The sequence below is a fragment of the Saccostrea echinata genome, unplaced genomic scaffold (genome assembly GCF_033153115.1).
Source record: "Saccostrea echinata isolate AGI-Se365-2 ecotype Australia unplaced genomic scaffold, CSIRO_AGI_Sech_v1 ptg000029l, whole genome shotgun sequence".
Taxonomy (NCBI): Eukaryota; Metazoa; Mollusca; class Bivalvia; order Ostreida; family Ostreidae; genus Saccostrea; species Saccostrea echinata.
The window spans coordinates 25,645,001-25,661,871 of NW_026889778.1; the positions used below are offsets into that span (position 1 = coordinate 25,645,001).

The window sequence follows — 16,871 nt, forward strand, 5'->3', positions numbered from 1 at the left end:
TGAATGAAAATGTGGTGAAATATAAAACAAGTTCTATATTTTTTAAATTAAAATTCTAGCACTGCTGTATCATTGACTTGTCTGAGTCTGAGGGCCAAACATTCCAAACACAGAGCTTATTGAGGGAGCCTCGGGCTGCGGGGGTTCAGCGGTGGGGTCTTCAAACAGCCTTCTATTCGTATCGTTTTCTGCAAAGAAAAATAAAATATCAATCAGTTCATTTATATTCTGATTTGTCTCAATTCAACTTCAAAGGAAGCTAAACAGGTTGTAATGGACCCCCCCATTATTTGTTTTGTGTAATTTTGATGAAGAGATGATGAAATGATGATATACATTCCTGTTACATCTTGCTCAGTGCATTTATTTATGTGCAAACAACAAAACAAAAGTAATTTCAATGCTTTTCATATATCAGGGTTCGAAATTCACTATATACAACTCGAAAATGTGAGTTAGAATTCCGAAATAGCTTGTTAAAAATTAGGTAACTCGCAAAAACTTGCGAGTTGTTTTTTTTTCCTTGGGAAAAAAATCAATCCCTTCTTGGTTATAGTTTTCATTTTGGTTATGTATTTTATATCCCCCTTCTTTAAATATCAGCATGGCTAGTTTATTTATTTTTTTGTTTTAACGGCAGTTGGAAGAGGGTTCTGAAAACAAATGAACAACACCAACAATGACGATAATTCGTTTTATCTGAAATCTTCAAAAATAATTGGGATGTTGTGAATGACTTATTTGTGAAACTCTATCATAAAATTTGTAAGAACTTTGTCACTTTATAATAATAGATGTATAAATACAGTACCCTAGGTTTAATTCCTCATATTACAGTTGAATTATCAAGATAAAGTGAGAAAAAAAACATGCATTGAAACTGTAGCAAAATTATTTACTATGACAGAACACAATGCTTTTGATTTAGATCAGAAATTTTAATAAAAGTCACACTGTAGTTGTATTTTGTGTATTGTACAGTAGTTACTTTTCCTTAAGTTACATGTATTTAATCTTAAAAAGGCTTTTATATGAAAATTGCGAGTTCACTTTCTTGGTACTCGCAATCATTTGCGAGTTGTAATTTTAGGGAGTTTCTAACCCTGTATATACCATACATCAAAATTAAAATTTCATTACATGTATAAACAATATGCTTTTAAAGATTCAACAAAAATAAAAACTTAGAAAGGAAATTTTTTAAGCATAAGATTCACCTCAAAGTTGAATTTTCTGAAAGAATATGAAATAATCGTCTACATGTATAGTTTAGAAATGGTTTGCAAAGTCTGGACACATTCAAGTTAGAATTGCATTTTATCAAAGAATATGTAAACATGTTAATGATTTTCCTAGCACTCCTTTATATACACTGTGCACGATATCACCTATATTAGAAATTTTAAAGGGGCCAACTAAAAGTTGGGGACAGGATGGTTATGGTTACATTCTTACTTTAAACTTTCAAATTTTACAGATGAATTTTATTATCACATATATGGCTTTTAAACATGTTGTTCACTATGTATTGAACTATGACTCCCTTCCTATTACAACATTTACATGGACTTTAGCATGGATATTCACAGGTATGACCCCCACTTACCTCTGTATGCCTCCTCTCCGGCCCAGCGGTTCATCATCAGACTAATCCCCTCTATCATTCCCAGTAATATTCCCCCTGAAATGAAAAAAGTCCTCTTCTGATCATACAAGGTCATAAGAAACCAAGAGGAAGAGTTTTTTTTAAGTAGCAAATTAGAGCAAGAGGCCCATAGACCTTGACAGAAATCTGAGGACATTATTTTTTTTTTATGTATAATTCGGAAATGTAGCTCTATACTATACTGATGAGATGGGGGGGGGGGGGGGGGGGACTTGAATTTTAAACTACCTGATGATGCTTCCATGTCAATATAACAAATGGCTTTGTTGTACTTGAGAAGATTTTTTAAAAATTTTCCCATATATTCCTTTGTAAAAATTTGATCCCCCATTGTGGCTCCTCCCTATCCCAGGGGTCATCATTTGAACTTGAATCTACACTGCCTGAGGATGCTTCCATATCATTATGACTAAACATAGCTTTCCTGTTCTTGAGAAGACATATTTTTTCTATATGTTCTTATGTAAAACTTTCGATCCCCCAATGGGCCCCACCCAACCCCTGGGGGTCATCATTTGAACAAAATTGAATTTACACTACCTGAGGATGCTTCCATATCAAAATGACTAATCATGGTTTGCAGTTCTTCAGAAGAAGATATTTTCCTATATATTTCTATTTAAGACTTTGATCCTCCATTGTGGCCCCATCCTACCCACGGGGGTCATGATTTGAACAAAATAGAATCTACACTACCTAAGGATGCTTCCACATAAATATGATCAATCATGGCTTTGCTGTTCCTGAGAAGAAGATTTTTAAAATTTTTCCTATACATTTCTATGTAAAACTTTGATCCTTCATTGTGGCCCCATCCTATCCCCAGGGGTCATGATTTGAATAAATTTAAATCTACACTACCTGTGGTTGCTTCCATATAAATATGAACTATCTGGGCTTTGCTGTTCCTGAGAAAAAGATTTTTCCTATATATTTCTACGTACAACTTTGATAGTCCATTACAGCCCCACCCTACCCCTGGTGGTCATGATTTGAACAAACTTGAATCTACACTACCTGAGGATGCTTCCATATAAATATGACTCATCATGGCTTTGCTGTTCTTCAGAAGAAGATTATTAAAGATTTTTCCTATATATTTCTATGTAAAACTTTGATCCTCCATTGTGGCCCCGCCCTACCCCCGGGGGTCATGGTTTGAACAAATTTGAATCTACACTACCTGAGAATGCTTCCATATAAATATGACTCATCATGACTTTGTTGTTCTTGAGAAGAAGATTTTTAACAATTTTTCCCATATATTTCTATGTGGAACTTTGATCCTCCATTGTGGCCCCACCCTACCCCCAGGGGTCATGATTTGAATTAATTAAAATCTAAACTACCTGTGGATGCTTCCATATAAATATGAACAATCTGGGCTTTGCTGTTCCTGAGAAGAAGATTTTTAAAGATTTTTCCTATATATTTCTATGTAAAACTTTTATCCTCCATTGTGGCCCCGCCCTACCCCCAGGGGTCATGATTTTAACAAACTTGAATCTACACTACCTGAAGATGCTTCCATATAAATATGACTCATCATGACTTTGTTGTTCTTGAGAAGAAGATTTTTAAAGATTTTTCCTATATATTTCTATGTAAAATTTTGATCCCCCATTGCAACCCCACCCTACCCCCAGGGGGTCATGGTTTGAATAAACTTGAATCTACACTACCTGAGGATGCTTCCATATAAATATGACTCATCATAGCTTTGCTGTTCTTGAGAAGATGACTTTTAAAGATTTTTCCTATATATTTCTATGTAAAATTTTGATCCCCCATTGCGGCCCCACCCTACCCCGGGGGTCATGATTTGAACAAACTTGAATCTACATTACCTGAGGATGCTTCAACATGAGTTTTATCTTTCCTGGTCCTATTGTTCTTGAGAAGAAGATTTTTAAATGATGCCATTATTTTTTCACTAATTCCTAATTATCTCCCCTTGAAAGAGGGCGTGGCCCTTCATTTGAACAAACTTGAATCCCCTTTACCCAAGGATACTTGTGGCAAGTTTGGTTGAAATTGGCCCAGTGGTTCTTGAGAAGAAGTCGAAAATGTGAAAAGTTTACAGACAGACAGACAGCTAGACGGACGCCGGACAAAATGTGATCAGAAAAGCTCACTTGAGCTTTCAGCTCAGGTGAGCGAAAAAAACAAAAATCACAGGTGAGGAAGGACAATAGAGATAGCAAAAGGTCTCGTGAAAATAAAAAATAATTTTCTATACATTGTACAAGTAAGTATAACACTTTGAGAATAACTTCAATATTTTTCATCTTTCATTGCATTCAACAAAGATAGTAAAGATCTCTCTCTCTCTCTCTCTCTCTTCACTCTGTGTAGTGATGTCTAAAGTAACAGTATAATACTAACCAACTATTCCAGAACCTGTTGCAGCTGCATAACCATCTAAAAAAGAAATAACCATTGTTATCATCTGCTTTCTTTTAGTCTCTCTGATATTCAATATTTTATATTCAAAAAGTGCAAGTTTTTTCTCTTGGTCCCATCAGGTTTGAAATAATGAGGTTTGACTGTATTAAGAATAATCATAAATTCTCCAATTTATTAAATCATGTCTTTATTTCCAGAATAATCAGACTTGTAAAGTCTGGTAAGATGATTTAAATTTATAATTTAAAAGTCAAACAATTCATAATCTACACGTTTAGCCAACCTGCTAGAGATATATATTCCACAAATAGTCAGGCATGGTTCTAACTTACTAGGTAATGCTAAAATAAACCCTGTTGTAAATCCACTCATAATGGAGTTCCATGGGTCTTCTTTCCCTCGTATGTGTGCAAACGAGCAGTCTGCAGTTGTAAACATTAAACCCCACATAGAAAAACTACCTGCAAAATAAAACCGTTTCCACATACGTGTATCTGTTTACATGTATATCATTATCTATATTCATCCATGAATGGACAGGGTTAGAAACTCCCTAAAATTACAACTCGCAAATAATTGCGAGTACCAACAAAGTGAACTCGCAATTTTATAAGACTACTTGCAATTTTCATATAAAGTTAAAGAGCTAAATCCACGAAGGGGCTAAATCGGCCTATTTTTTCAGGAAAATTAAACTGAGGGGAAGAAGAAAATTAACAATAGAAATATTATCCTTGGGTATCAAACTTTTATAGTTCATGCCAATTTTTTTATTTGATGACGTCATATTTGTACAGAAAACGTCTAAACACGTGCACTTTGCTAGTTTTTATCAAAATAAAGCATTTTTTTCGTCTTTGGTTCAAATTTTTGCTGTGGCCACACCCTTCGAACAAAATAAAATTTATACCATTGAAAAGAGGATTAAAATATGAATAAATAAAGTTTATTTTTATTTTGTTCGAGGGGTGTGGCCACATCGAAATTAATACTTTTCGTTCGATTCAAATATCTTAGCACCGATTCACACAGTGAAATTAGCGGGGATTACCCTACATTAATAGAAAAGAAAAATATTCTATATTGTTTTTGTAAACATTAAAAAGATTCGAAATGCGACTTTTATATTTATTATAAGTTATTTTGTGTTGTGGTGCAAAAAAAGTACGAAAAACTCTCGCTTAGCATGACTGCATGTAGATGCAATAATGTCGACATTTTGTGTACTACGTGCCTCAGTCCTGACCCAAGACTTTTCCTTCAAGTAGCTGATCTATATTTAACTCATCATTATGCTGAAATGCTTAAAAAAAAATAATGTGTTCTCATTTCCTCTGACAGCCTATTTATTTATGCTTTGAATTTGTTTTCCAACTCCCGGCTCCTCGTCACCATGGTCACTATGTAATCAAAGGGAGATCACCCGAGAAACATGTAGGCTACATCTGTATTTTCTCCGGAGTGGCCGTGTCGGAATAGCCTAGAATATTAAACAAATTACATCGGATGCAACTACTACCAAGACGTATTTATAACGATTGTTTTGCCACCTTACAAAACATAAATGTCGTGAAGTCTACATCGACAGCATACAAATGGTTAATGTTACGCAATAGAGTCTATTATAACTACATGTATTATAACCCATACCCATGATACCCAACATGCGTTTCAGAAATCGCCAGTGGCATTTTAAGACAAAAGATTAATTAATATTTATTAGTGAAAACCTTTACTGATCCGAGACCTCTTAACATAAATTATGTTATGAAGTACCGAACCTAGAAAATTCGAGTTGACAAATCAAATAAACAGTAGATTGATTTTACAGATCGTGTGTAATTTTTGTGATAGGCCTCTATCAGGAAAATGTCCTATATTGTATAAACAAATAACTTACTACCAAGGCAATGACTTCTCTTTAAGGTTTTAAGTAATTTCAGTATCGCATGCATGCTGTGACCTAGCCAACACATGAAAAAAATGTCAAAGGGAGGCTACTTGCCATCTCTTTCTATTTTGAGTTACTCCGCTTAAATGTAACAGGCCCAAGGGAGAGAGGGCAACCAAGATTAGCAAGCATGTTTATAAATGTAGTAGTGTAAATTCATAAAGGGGGGATTCGAGCATTGATATAAAATAAGAAGCAAAAAAAAAAAAAAAAAAAAAAAAAAACTATTACATTTACCAAAAAAAAAAAAAAGAAAAAAGACAGGGGTTATTGAGGGAGGGGGTTTCGGGATTCCCACCCTCACTCATTAAATACGTAGGACAGTTCGACCAATTACTGCTGCCATTTAAATAAGAAAGTAGTAAAGTGAATAAATAACAATGCCAGTTATATAAGTCCTTTGTATATATAGTATAAAAAATAAATTCAATAGCAGTTATCTTTTTTACAATCACCTTGATAAAAATTTATTTAAAAAACGATTGATTTTTCGTGACTCGGTCATTGCATAAATTTATTATAGATCCCAGGCCTGTAGGTAGCAATTTCAGTTGGGGGGAGGGGGAGGCACAGCCATACATTTTCCGTTGGGGACACTATCAACTACATGTACCAAATTTCTTGACAAGCAAAAAAAAAGGGGGGGGGGGGCATCAGACGTTTTTATTGACAGGACACAAGCATATAGTAGCTTTGTTTTATATAGTATTCTATATATCGGCAAAATTATTGGGGGGAGGGGGGGGGCATGGCCACCCCCCACCCCCCCGGTTCCTACGGCCATGTATCCTGAATGTATTATTATTAATATTAACGGATATAACTGCTACCGGTAATTTTGCCTGTCTATCATATTTGTTTTTTTTTTTTGAAAGGATGTCTATATAGTAAATAACTTCATAGATCAGGAATTTGAACATGGTATTTGGGGGGGGGGGTATGGTAATATGTCTTTTGACATGTGGTCTATAATTTTTTTTTTTTTTTTGACGGTTTGTAATGATAGCCATTTACTACTGCCAGTATCTGTTTTTCGTATATTTTTGTTTAATTACAAATAGTAATATAACGATCCGAAAACGTCCAAGTTCAAAATCTCATATGCAATATGTATACGATATTATGATTATTTTATCGTCTTCTGTACTCATTGTCGCCTATCTATTTGTAGTTGTGTTAGAAATTGCACACAGAGAAACGGAACGTTATTTTAAATATATGAAAATTATGAGTAAAATGTTAAAACTGGTTTTGAACTATACGAAAGTCCTAGATGTTGTTATGTTTTAATGTAATTTTCACTTCTCACCAGATAATCATTACTTTATGATTTTGTTAAAAGGGTTTTATAATAGGTATTCCCAAACATGGGAGTGTGTAAGATATGATAATATGATAACAAAACGATTAATTAGCAATAATTCATTCGATTGTTTTATCATCTGAAATCTCTTTTCATATCTATTGTGGGTATTTAAAAAAAGTTTCTCTTTGATGATATAACAGGGGCGGATCCAGCAATTTTTGAAAGGGGGGGGGTTCCAGGTCGGTGCCCCCAACATTCATGCATAGAATTACGCCACAGACACTTCAAGTCCGTAGCAATGGTTTAACAAAAAAAAAAAACAAAAAAAAAAAAAAAACAAAAAAAAAAACACAACCTGTGCGCCACATTCTTACATCCTATTTCGGGGTAAGGGGGGGGGGGGGGTGTCCTCTTACTTTTCCGCACTTTTTTGGTTTCAAATGAAATGCTTGAATTGCATATTTTAAACTTAATTCCAGCAACAAAATGGGGGAGCATCCAAATCAAAACCTGCATATTAAAACTACAGCACAAGATTATTCTCAGAAAAAGTGAACCCACTCCCCCCGCATATTACAGGGGCATTTTACACCTTTCTCTTCATTGATTAAAATATCACCATAATAGTCTCTTATGTATGCTCCCTTTCATGACTTTTTATTCATACTTTTTAAAGTTAGTTACTTCAGAAGATGGTCCAAAAATGGCATAGCTGAAGTTCGCTGGAATCTTCCAATGATATCAAAGTGAAATCTTGCATGTTACTTGTGGGTGGTCGGGGCCCGGGGCCAAGGTTCTGAAGTTACGTGGAGGATGGAATACGGGACACTTTATCTAGCGAGCAGAAAGGGCAGAGATTGAACTACTTATTTTATTCAAAATATTAGACGTTAAATTATCTATATTACAGAAATTTCTCTCTCTCTGCAAAAATAAAGGGGGGGGGGGGTCCAATCCCCGGACCCCCCCCCCCTTTATCCGCCAATGTATAACATATTTATCATAATAAGCGAACTTTATTTCGATTAATTTACATTGAGTAAAGTGGTATATATGCCATTTCCTTTTATCTTGTTTTTTTTTTAAACTTCAGGTTCCGTTTTGAAATTCAAATACTTTGGAAATCTTGTGTTTTCGTTGAAAAATATTTTTTTGCGGCCGATTTGATGTTTTGCAACACTCATGTTTTAAAAGTCTGTAATGGCTTCTTTCCTGACAATCAGGATTGTTGTCGAACGTCACTATTTTACGTGTATTACATGTATGAACTACAATTTCATTTCAAATGTCCGGGAAATGCCATAAATTTCGGAAGTGCAACGAATTTCTCAAAATGACAATAAAATAGATGGTAACTTCAAACGTATTCATTTTTAATGCAACTTTTCATTTTAATTTTATGTTTCCGTTATTAAAGAGTACTCGTGTATTTTCTGGAAAAAACGTCTATTTTTTGTTTGTACGCCGTATGACCATACAATAACACATTTATGAATGATAAAATCCTTATCCATGGATACTATGGTATATATTGTACTACATTAATTCAGTTTTACTCAAATATGATGGATTAACACTTTCTGTTTGTTTTCAGCTTAACGTGTCTCTTATTATCATTTAAAACGTGTTACATGTATCAAAGATTATACCAGACAACCGTTGTATATAACAAATATTTGGCATTTCTTTAGAGTAAAAATAGCTTTAATTAAAAAATAAACCAAAAGTTTTCAGAACTTCTTGAAAAATTCAAAGTAAAATTTTACAAAATTTTAAAGAAAAGCCTATATTGGTTATTTCTATTCCATTAACGTACATATGTTACTGTCTTATACAAACTGTCAACGTCACGACGTTAAAGTATGTAACGTCAACGTAATGACGTGATAGTATTAATAAGGAAAACAATATACCAAATTTAAACAAATGTAAAAAGAAAACCAGAAAAGATATTGTTAAAAAATAAATTGTTTTACAACATACAAATCTTAGAGTTTTATGTGAGAAAGTTTCATTTATTTTGATGACTGGGCCGATTTAGCCCCTTCGTGGATTTAGCTCTTTATATAAATTAAATACATGTAACTTAAGGAAAAAGTAACTACTGTACAATACACAAAATACAACTACATTGTAACTTTTATTTAAATTACTGATTTAAATCAAAATTATTGTGTTCTGTCATATTATATCATTTTGCTACAGTTTCAATGCAAAAAAACTCAACTCGCAAGTTTTTGCGAGTTACCTAATTTTTAACTCGCAATTTGGGAATTCTAACTCGCTTTTTGCGAGTTGTATATAGTGAATTTCGAACCCTGATGGAGCAAGATTTTGTGAATAACAAAGATAAATGACCTTCTATATGAAATCACATTAAATGGGCATAATTACATGTATATGATTTTCGTTCAATATATTTTTTTATAACGAACTATCTGTTGGTCACTTTTGATTACAAGACTCATTTATATGATAATTAAATGACATTATTTAAATAACAAAATTCACATGACTACTGCTAATAGAGTTTTTATTAAAATTTCTTTCTCGACTGCCAGACAAGCATTTTGTCTGCAACTTATAATAAAGTATTATAACTATATAGCAAGTTTCCTTTGGAGAAAAAGGTATTACATTGATCATGATTTAATAGTTGCTATGTAGCATTATATTGTAAAGCAGTCAGTAGTTTCTTAACTTTATAAGGTGTTTACCAAACTTACCAGCTGTTCTTGGACTGTTGGTCACAACTTTTGTTAAAGCACCTCTTAATTTAGTTCCTTTAGCCTGAAAGTTGAAAAGAATTTACCATACATGTAAGAAACATGGATTTACTTTAGAGCCTAACTTCAGCACAATACATTGAAAAAAGGGATAAAATGAATAAAGTTCTCTAGTATCAAATATATTCAATGGAATAATACAATTTACTTACAGCATTTCTGAATCCCTGAATTGAATGGAAAACGCTTCCTCCAACAGCCCCAAGAGCAAAAGCTCCACCACAATCATCAACTATTCTGTAGGGACTGTAAAAGAATATCTAAATAATGAATAAATCTGAGAAAAGACATTTAATACATTAATTTTTTTTTCATAATAGAATACAAAATCTGAAATTACTGTCTCAAAAATGCTATTCCATCTTAGGCTTTACTAAGAAAGAATTATGATCAACAATCTACACTAGGTCTATAAAACATGTCAAATTGAAATCTTTCTTTAACGAACATACCAGTATTTAATGTCCATGTCGTACTTGAATTTCACTGGCGATAAATTAATCGTGTTTTATAATGAAATAACGTTATGCAACCCATCCCCCCTTCAACATGACGCAACATATGCGACTTTCATCTTCATGAATGAAACTTTCACTGAAGAAAGAAGAGAATTCGACAAGATTTATAAATATACATAAAATACATCTACAATCTAAAATATACCATGGATCTCGAACATATTCTTCCATAGTTTGTTCTTGGAGAAACTTCGATCACGCTGAAGTTCACAGGAAGTTCTAAAAGGTCAAAATATGGATATGTCAAACAAAATTAAGTCGGCACAACACTTTATAACACACCAATAAGATTTATTCGCGTTTACGAATGTAGATTTGCTCTAATGCAAAACTCGTAATTTAAAAATGTCTATAATAAATTATATTGGCAATCACTTCATTAATAATATTAAATGTTCAAATAAGATTTTACGAATAGAAATACCTTGAATTATCAACAACAGTCACCAAAAACAAAATTTGGAAAAAGTGAAAGTAGGGTTGCAAAATGGATAGTCATTTCTGTCCATTACAAGAAAGAAATCAACCTGTTTGTAGAGAGATTTAGATGTGCAAAATGTAAAAGAAGAGAATACCAATCAAATACCGACCAGGAGAACTACAGTAGGTTATTTATTTGTAATAATTCAAAGTGATGCTCCAGTACAAAGCAACAAAAGAATGTGAAGAAAAACAGCAAAAACGTAGATACAACCATCACCAAAGGCAGTCTGTTTTGTTTCAGTGATGGAGAACAGGAATTTTCTTCCGTATTCGCCATATGCAGATGGCATTTCTCCCCATAACCAGTCTCAGCAAAATGAAAATTTTGTGAAACCAGAATATCAAGGATCATGGGAAAGTAATATTCCCTATACACAAGAAAGGTACCATTCTGGACAAAACCAATTCCTGGGATCTGGATATGGAAGTATTCCTAATAATTATTATCCTTATCCAACACACTATCCACAACCAGAGACTGAATATCGTGAATATGGTGCGAACAGCTCGGTAAACATGGGATATCCGCCCAACTATGGAATGTCCGGTACTCACTATCCAGGACCTGTACCATTGAATCATACACCAAATAGTTTCTCAACAGATCATTTTGTTTCCCAGTATTATCCAAATACAGGTTTTAATTATCAATCTCAAGTGTTCAATAACAATCCATATCTGGGACAACCCCAGGAGGACAGTTCTAACTGTGGAAAGTATAAAACCAGCAATAAACCTCTTGCCAAACCATACACAAAATCCAATCAGCAAGAAAGCCCGTCTTTACCACCAGATCCATATTATGGTAACTGGGCAGCCATTGTTACACCTGAGGATTCAGGCAAAAGTGAAAAAACTGTACCTCAAACCATTCTGAACTTTGAAAGAGACAACACATTAAGTGACATTGGTAATGCATTGCTGCATAATCAGAGGGTGCTGTGTGAAAATCTTCAAGGCCTAAATTTTGATGAGCCAGTTGCCCATGTTTATTGCCCTTCTGTTTATGCATTTGAGACTTACAAGGAGTTTGTAAGGAAATACTGCCGCTCTGAGAAAAAAGTCCTCTTTGTTGGGATTAATCCAGGACCTTGGGGAATGGTTCAAAGTGGAGTAAGTAGAAGTTTCTATTGTGGATCATCAAAACTACACCATATGATAAAATTACTCAGTTTTTGCTGCATAAAGGGAAGCTTTAAGTTTGTTTAAATTGCTAGTCCCACCACATTTCTATAATTACTCAACAATTTGATTTCATAGTGCATTACATGTATGTCTTTTAATCTTGTTCTGTGTAAAGTATCTTGTAAATTGATTTGGTTGATGTTTTATCAATAAATTTCCAGGTACCTTTTGGAGATGGAACCTTTGTCCGTGATTGGTTAGAAATTCAGGGGAATATCCTAAGACCAGCATGGGAACATCCAAAAAGACCCATTCTTGGATTAGATTGCACAAGATCTGAGGTAAAATGGGGATGCAGTTCAGGGATTTATATTCTATGCATTTGGGTCCAGTAATGAGACCTAGTCCTAGCATCTCTATCTGAAAAGACCAAACAATGTAGTCAAATATCGATGGTTAAATGATCAATAGTACGATAGATGAATGGGTATAGTAGGTATGTACCCTATGATATAATTTTGCTTCTAGTTTGTTTCCTTAGCGTTACATTTCCAGAACTTCTGATTCATATTTTTCAGGTCAGTGGCAAGAAACTTTGGACTCTAATCAAGAGTTTATGTGGACAACCAGATAATTTTTTCGAACACTGCTTTCTGCATAACATTTGCCCTCTGTCCTTCTTGTCGAAAACCGGCAGCAACATTACACCTCCTGACATCCTTCCTGCAGAAAAACGGAATCAATTGAACCAGATTTGTGACTCTGCTCTGACCGACGTAATTCGTCTGCTGAAAGTGGAGGTGGTCGTGGCAATAGGTCGGTATGTGGAGACTTGTGTGAAAAATGTAATGAAGAATGGAAACTTGCATGACTTCAGGGTCGAGTACCTTGCTCATCCGAGTCCACTGAACCGGAAAGCAGGAAATAGGTGGTCTGAAATTGCTGAAGAACAGTTGAAAGAGTTTGGAGTATTGTCATACATTAAAACTGGGAATGGAGCATCTGGAATAAAACCGGAATTTTCAGAATCTGAAGCCTCTGAGCAAGACTCTTTCACAGATAATAGTATCATTGGACAATCTCCATCCCTGAAGACATTTATGGAGAAAGAGCTTCCTGCAGAGGATAGAAATCCATATTCACAAGCAACTATTGTAAAGCAAGAACCAACCTTTGGCATCAACTGTGTTAACCAAACACCACCAACTGGAACTTCGTATGGGAATCAGGAACCAAATTTTGACTCCGTTTCTACAAGACAGTTTCCAGTATCATGTACGGCTATAACAGAACAAAGTAGATTTTCTGAAACTAGCTATGCTGAACCTTTTTCTAGGGCAGATTATCTTCAACCTGAGGGAGGATCAGTGGGACAAGGTATACCTCCAGAATTTGGCATTATAAATCAAGGTCCACCGCCAGCGACAGGCATTACCGATCACAATCCATCCTCACAATATTGCTGAATACAGCATATGCATGGAAGAATTCAAGACATCAGTATTGAAAGTACTGTAAACATGGACATTTTTTCAATTTTTTTTTTTTACAAAACCTTCTGTGAAGGAATTTTTTTTTGAAAATAAGGAAAAGATTATCATGTATAATGCAATAATGTGGTTTCATGATTCAAATAATAGTTCATGTGGGATAAATTTTGTGTGAAGTTTCTCTGATCGCAATTTTTTAAAAAATTATTCCCAGATGAACATTCCATGTTTACAGTATGGTTGCCTCAGAATCTAGCATTATTGGGAAAGGCTCATTCTCAGAAACTTAATGACAAATTCTGTAAGACGTTTAATCTTTTCCAGGTCTTTGAGCAAGGAATTTTGTTAAGAATATCTTATTAATATATGCCATTTCATTGGTTAATTATGTTATGTTTCAATCTGCATCACAAAACCTCTTGCAGATAATTCTTGTTGAGTGTATGATGATGTATTGGTAGTGGCTATAAACCAGTAAAAATTAATTGTTCACCTTAATCTTAAGGCTTTATTTATTAAGAATTCCTTCTTTACCAGTGAAAGTCTTAAGTTAATGCCATCAGATCAATTGATCTTAAAGAATTTGTGAAAGTTTTTGTGAGAATGACAATTCACCTCAGGGACTATATGTATTTTATAGTTGACCAATAATTATTACTAAGATTAATTGCAAGATTGTGTAGAAGCAGAACATATAATTACAATGAGTAGATGTTTTGTACAATAAATAAAAATGTTGTGTAAACTATTTATACCCTAGTGTCAGATAAAAATCCTTCTCTTTGGGAATTTTTAACAATAGTGTGGACTTTCCATTGCTCGCTCAGGGGGTGTCTTCAAGATCAAAGTGGCTATGTAGCTCTATGTAGAGCTACAATCTTGCATGATAAGTTAGCTGCTACATATGAATAACAATTGTTAATTCATACATTTAATCATGTTCAATAGCCCTAGTTATCTAGCCTAGCAGCTAAGCTAGCTGCTACAATCTTGAATGCAGCCCTGATGGAATATACTGAATAATAGTTTGATATCAAGCATATCATAACATTGTGGAAATCCAGACTATTCTTGCAATTGTAATAAAATTCCAAACTATTCATGTATTAAATTGTAATAAATTTCCAATCTATTCATGCAATTGTAATTATAAATCTTTGAATGTTATGTCTGTCATATGGCAAGATTGAACCAGTGAGATTTACTTCATACGTGTCATAATTTTTACAGGACTGGTATTCATTACATGTGTAATTAATTAAAACTTAACTTGTTATCTCAAACTTCAATATCCTGAATACCATAGATATGTTGAATTGGGTTAAAAGTCCCAACACTTTTTCTTCATGTATTTTGACTTCTATATCTCGAATCATTGGGTATTTTAGAATTTTTTTCCTCAGTCCCATATGGTTTGAGATAACAAGGTTTAACTGTATTTACCACAGAGGACATTTTTTTCTAATGAAACCAATTATGTTTTTTTGTGAAATTCCTTGCAAAGACATAAAAAAGTCTATGAAATATAGGTTGTTGATAATTACAACTGGTTGTATGTCTTAAAAGTTTTGTAGAATTTTCAATACGTTTAGTAGTGTATATATTATATATTTGATGAAATGTGATTTAAAACCAATGATATCCTATGTAATACATTTAGCATTAGCAGAAATGTGTTCTTGCTTGTTCATTGATTATGTTTTTTTTGTCAATAATTAGTGATGTACTGTATTTTTGTTATAGAGAAAAATGTGAATAGTTCATTAGTGCTTACACATAAAGTGTAGTAGGCTTTTTATGTGATTTTTTTTTTAAAAATCTGTAGATCTGTAGAATACTTATACAATAAATTTACTTATATTATTCAATACCTTAGGCTTTTTAGATTGGAATTGACAGTGTGAAAAAAAAAACAACAAGAATTGTGAAAAGAGAAATTCTAATCAGTTCGAATTCAATGGAACGGTGTATTATAATGAAAATTTTGTCCCGTACAAGAACAATGCGTTAATGTTGTATGTAGTATATGTATTCCAACAAATACAATTAAAAAAAAAATTATCTTTCCTTATTCTAGTCACTTTAAATTTCATCTTCTGTTTGGGTGTAATCTCAATTTCATCCTTTTTGAAGGGTTCTTTTCTTTTTTTTTTACATTTTTAAAGAGAATTGGTGCAATTTGGTGGTCAAAAAATTACCCAACAAATTCGTCTAACTTAAGAAAAATGATTTTTGTAGCCATAAACTATTATTTAGTAAGGAAAAAAAACCCCCCAAAATGCTCTAGCTTTGATATGAAATACAATTTCCTGTTTTTTAAATACAGAGCTCTTCATTTGCAGGAGGTATTTAAATAAACTAAGTTTAAAATTGGCCACAACCACTCAACCCTCTGATTATAAATATTTTTCAACCATTTTTTTTTCTAATTTAGAATTGAACTCATTTTTTGTATAAGTGTGAACTAGCTTTGCTTAAAAAAATTGTGTAAAAATTCTTTTTTTAAAAAAAAAAAAAAATCTTTTTAACCATTACAATACATTGAAAATGTTTATTTTTATGCATTACTGTAAATTCCTTATTTTATGCGAGTACTTAATTTAGCGAAGTGGCCCAAGGGCGTCAAACCGCGAGAACAATAATTCGCGAATGGGTGATTTATCCAGAGATTTTACATGCATTAAAGCACCATGAAAATAAAAGCGAGTAATTTTATTTCGTGAGTGGTGCTTCTCGCGTAATTACGCGATAATTTATTCCTCGCGTATATTTAGGAATCTACAGTATGCACATGCAGATCTGAAAAGGTTTTGAAAGTCAGTACTTCTCAAAAGAGATGCATTTGTGTTAACAAATAACCTACCTTTGGTATAATTGACTTACATACTTTAACATTTTAGAAATACTTATTATAAAAATGACACATATTTAATGACAATAGTTTCATAAAAGAAATTGTTAACAAATGTGTGTAGTTTCTGGTACAGCATATTATAGTCTAAGTCCCTGTTACTGCAAAAAAAAAAGCATGTTTGGTATAATTTTCTTCTTATTATTTGTTTTAACATGAAGAAATAGTCATATTCATTTTTTTTTTTTTTTTTGTGTTTTTAATGATTATTTTGAAGTGTTTACATATT

The 16,871-nt window shown here is 33.3% G+C and overlaps 2 protein-coding genes across 2 annotated transcripts in view; one reads left to right on the forward strand and one right to left on the reverse strand.

Annotated features, from left to right (window-relative positions):
• The window catches only part of LOC133195737 (mitochondrial import inner membrane translocase subunit Tim17-A-like), an 11,398-nt gene extending 531 nt beyond the window's left edge, over positions 1-10,867 (reverse strand). Inside the window, exons 1-7 of the mRNA XM_061331663.1 lie at positions 10,779-10,867; positions 10,268-10,361; positions 10,056-10,119; positions 4,405-4,533; positions 4,052-4,087; positions 1,607-1,681; positions 1-188 (exon numbers count right to left, since the gene is read on the reverse strand). The exon at positions 1-188 is cut by the window's left edge and continues 531 nt beyond it. Coding sequence (XP_061187647.1) covers positions 70-188; positions 1,607-1,681; positions 4,052-4,087; positions 4,405-4,533; positions 10,056-10,119; positions 10,268-10,361; positions 10,779-10,804 — 543 coding nt within the window. The 5' untranslated portion in view covers positions 10,805-10,867 and the 3' untranslated portion in view covers positions 1-69. The remainder of the gene's footprint in view (positions 189-1,606; positions 1,682-4,051; positions 4,088-4,404; positions 4,534-10,055; positions 10,120-10,267; positions 10,362-10,778) is intronic.
• Positions 10,868-11,118: 251 nt separating this feature from the next.
• On the forward strand, positions 11,119-15,395 carry LOC133195738 (uncharacterized). Its single transcript, XM_061331664.1, has 3 exons — positions 11,119-12,229; positions 12,463-12,582; positions 12,820-15,395. The coding sequence occupies exons 1-3, from the start codon at positions 11,360-11,362 to the stop codon at positions 13,705-13,707; spliced, it is 1,878 nt and encodes a 625-aa protein (XP_061187648.1). The 5' UTR covers positions 11,119-11,359; the 3' UTR covers positions 13,708-15,395.
• The last annotated feature ends 1,476 nt before the right edge of the window (positions 15,396-16,871 follow it).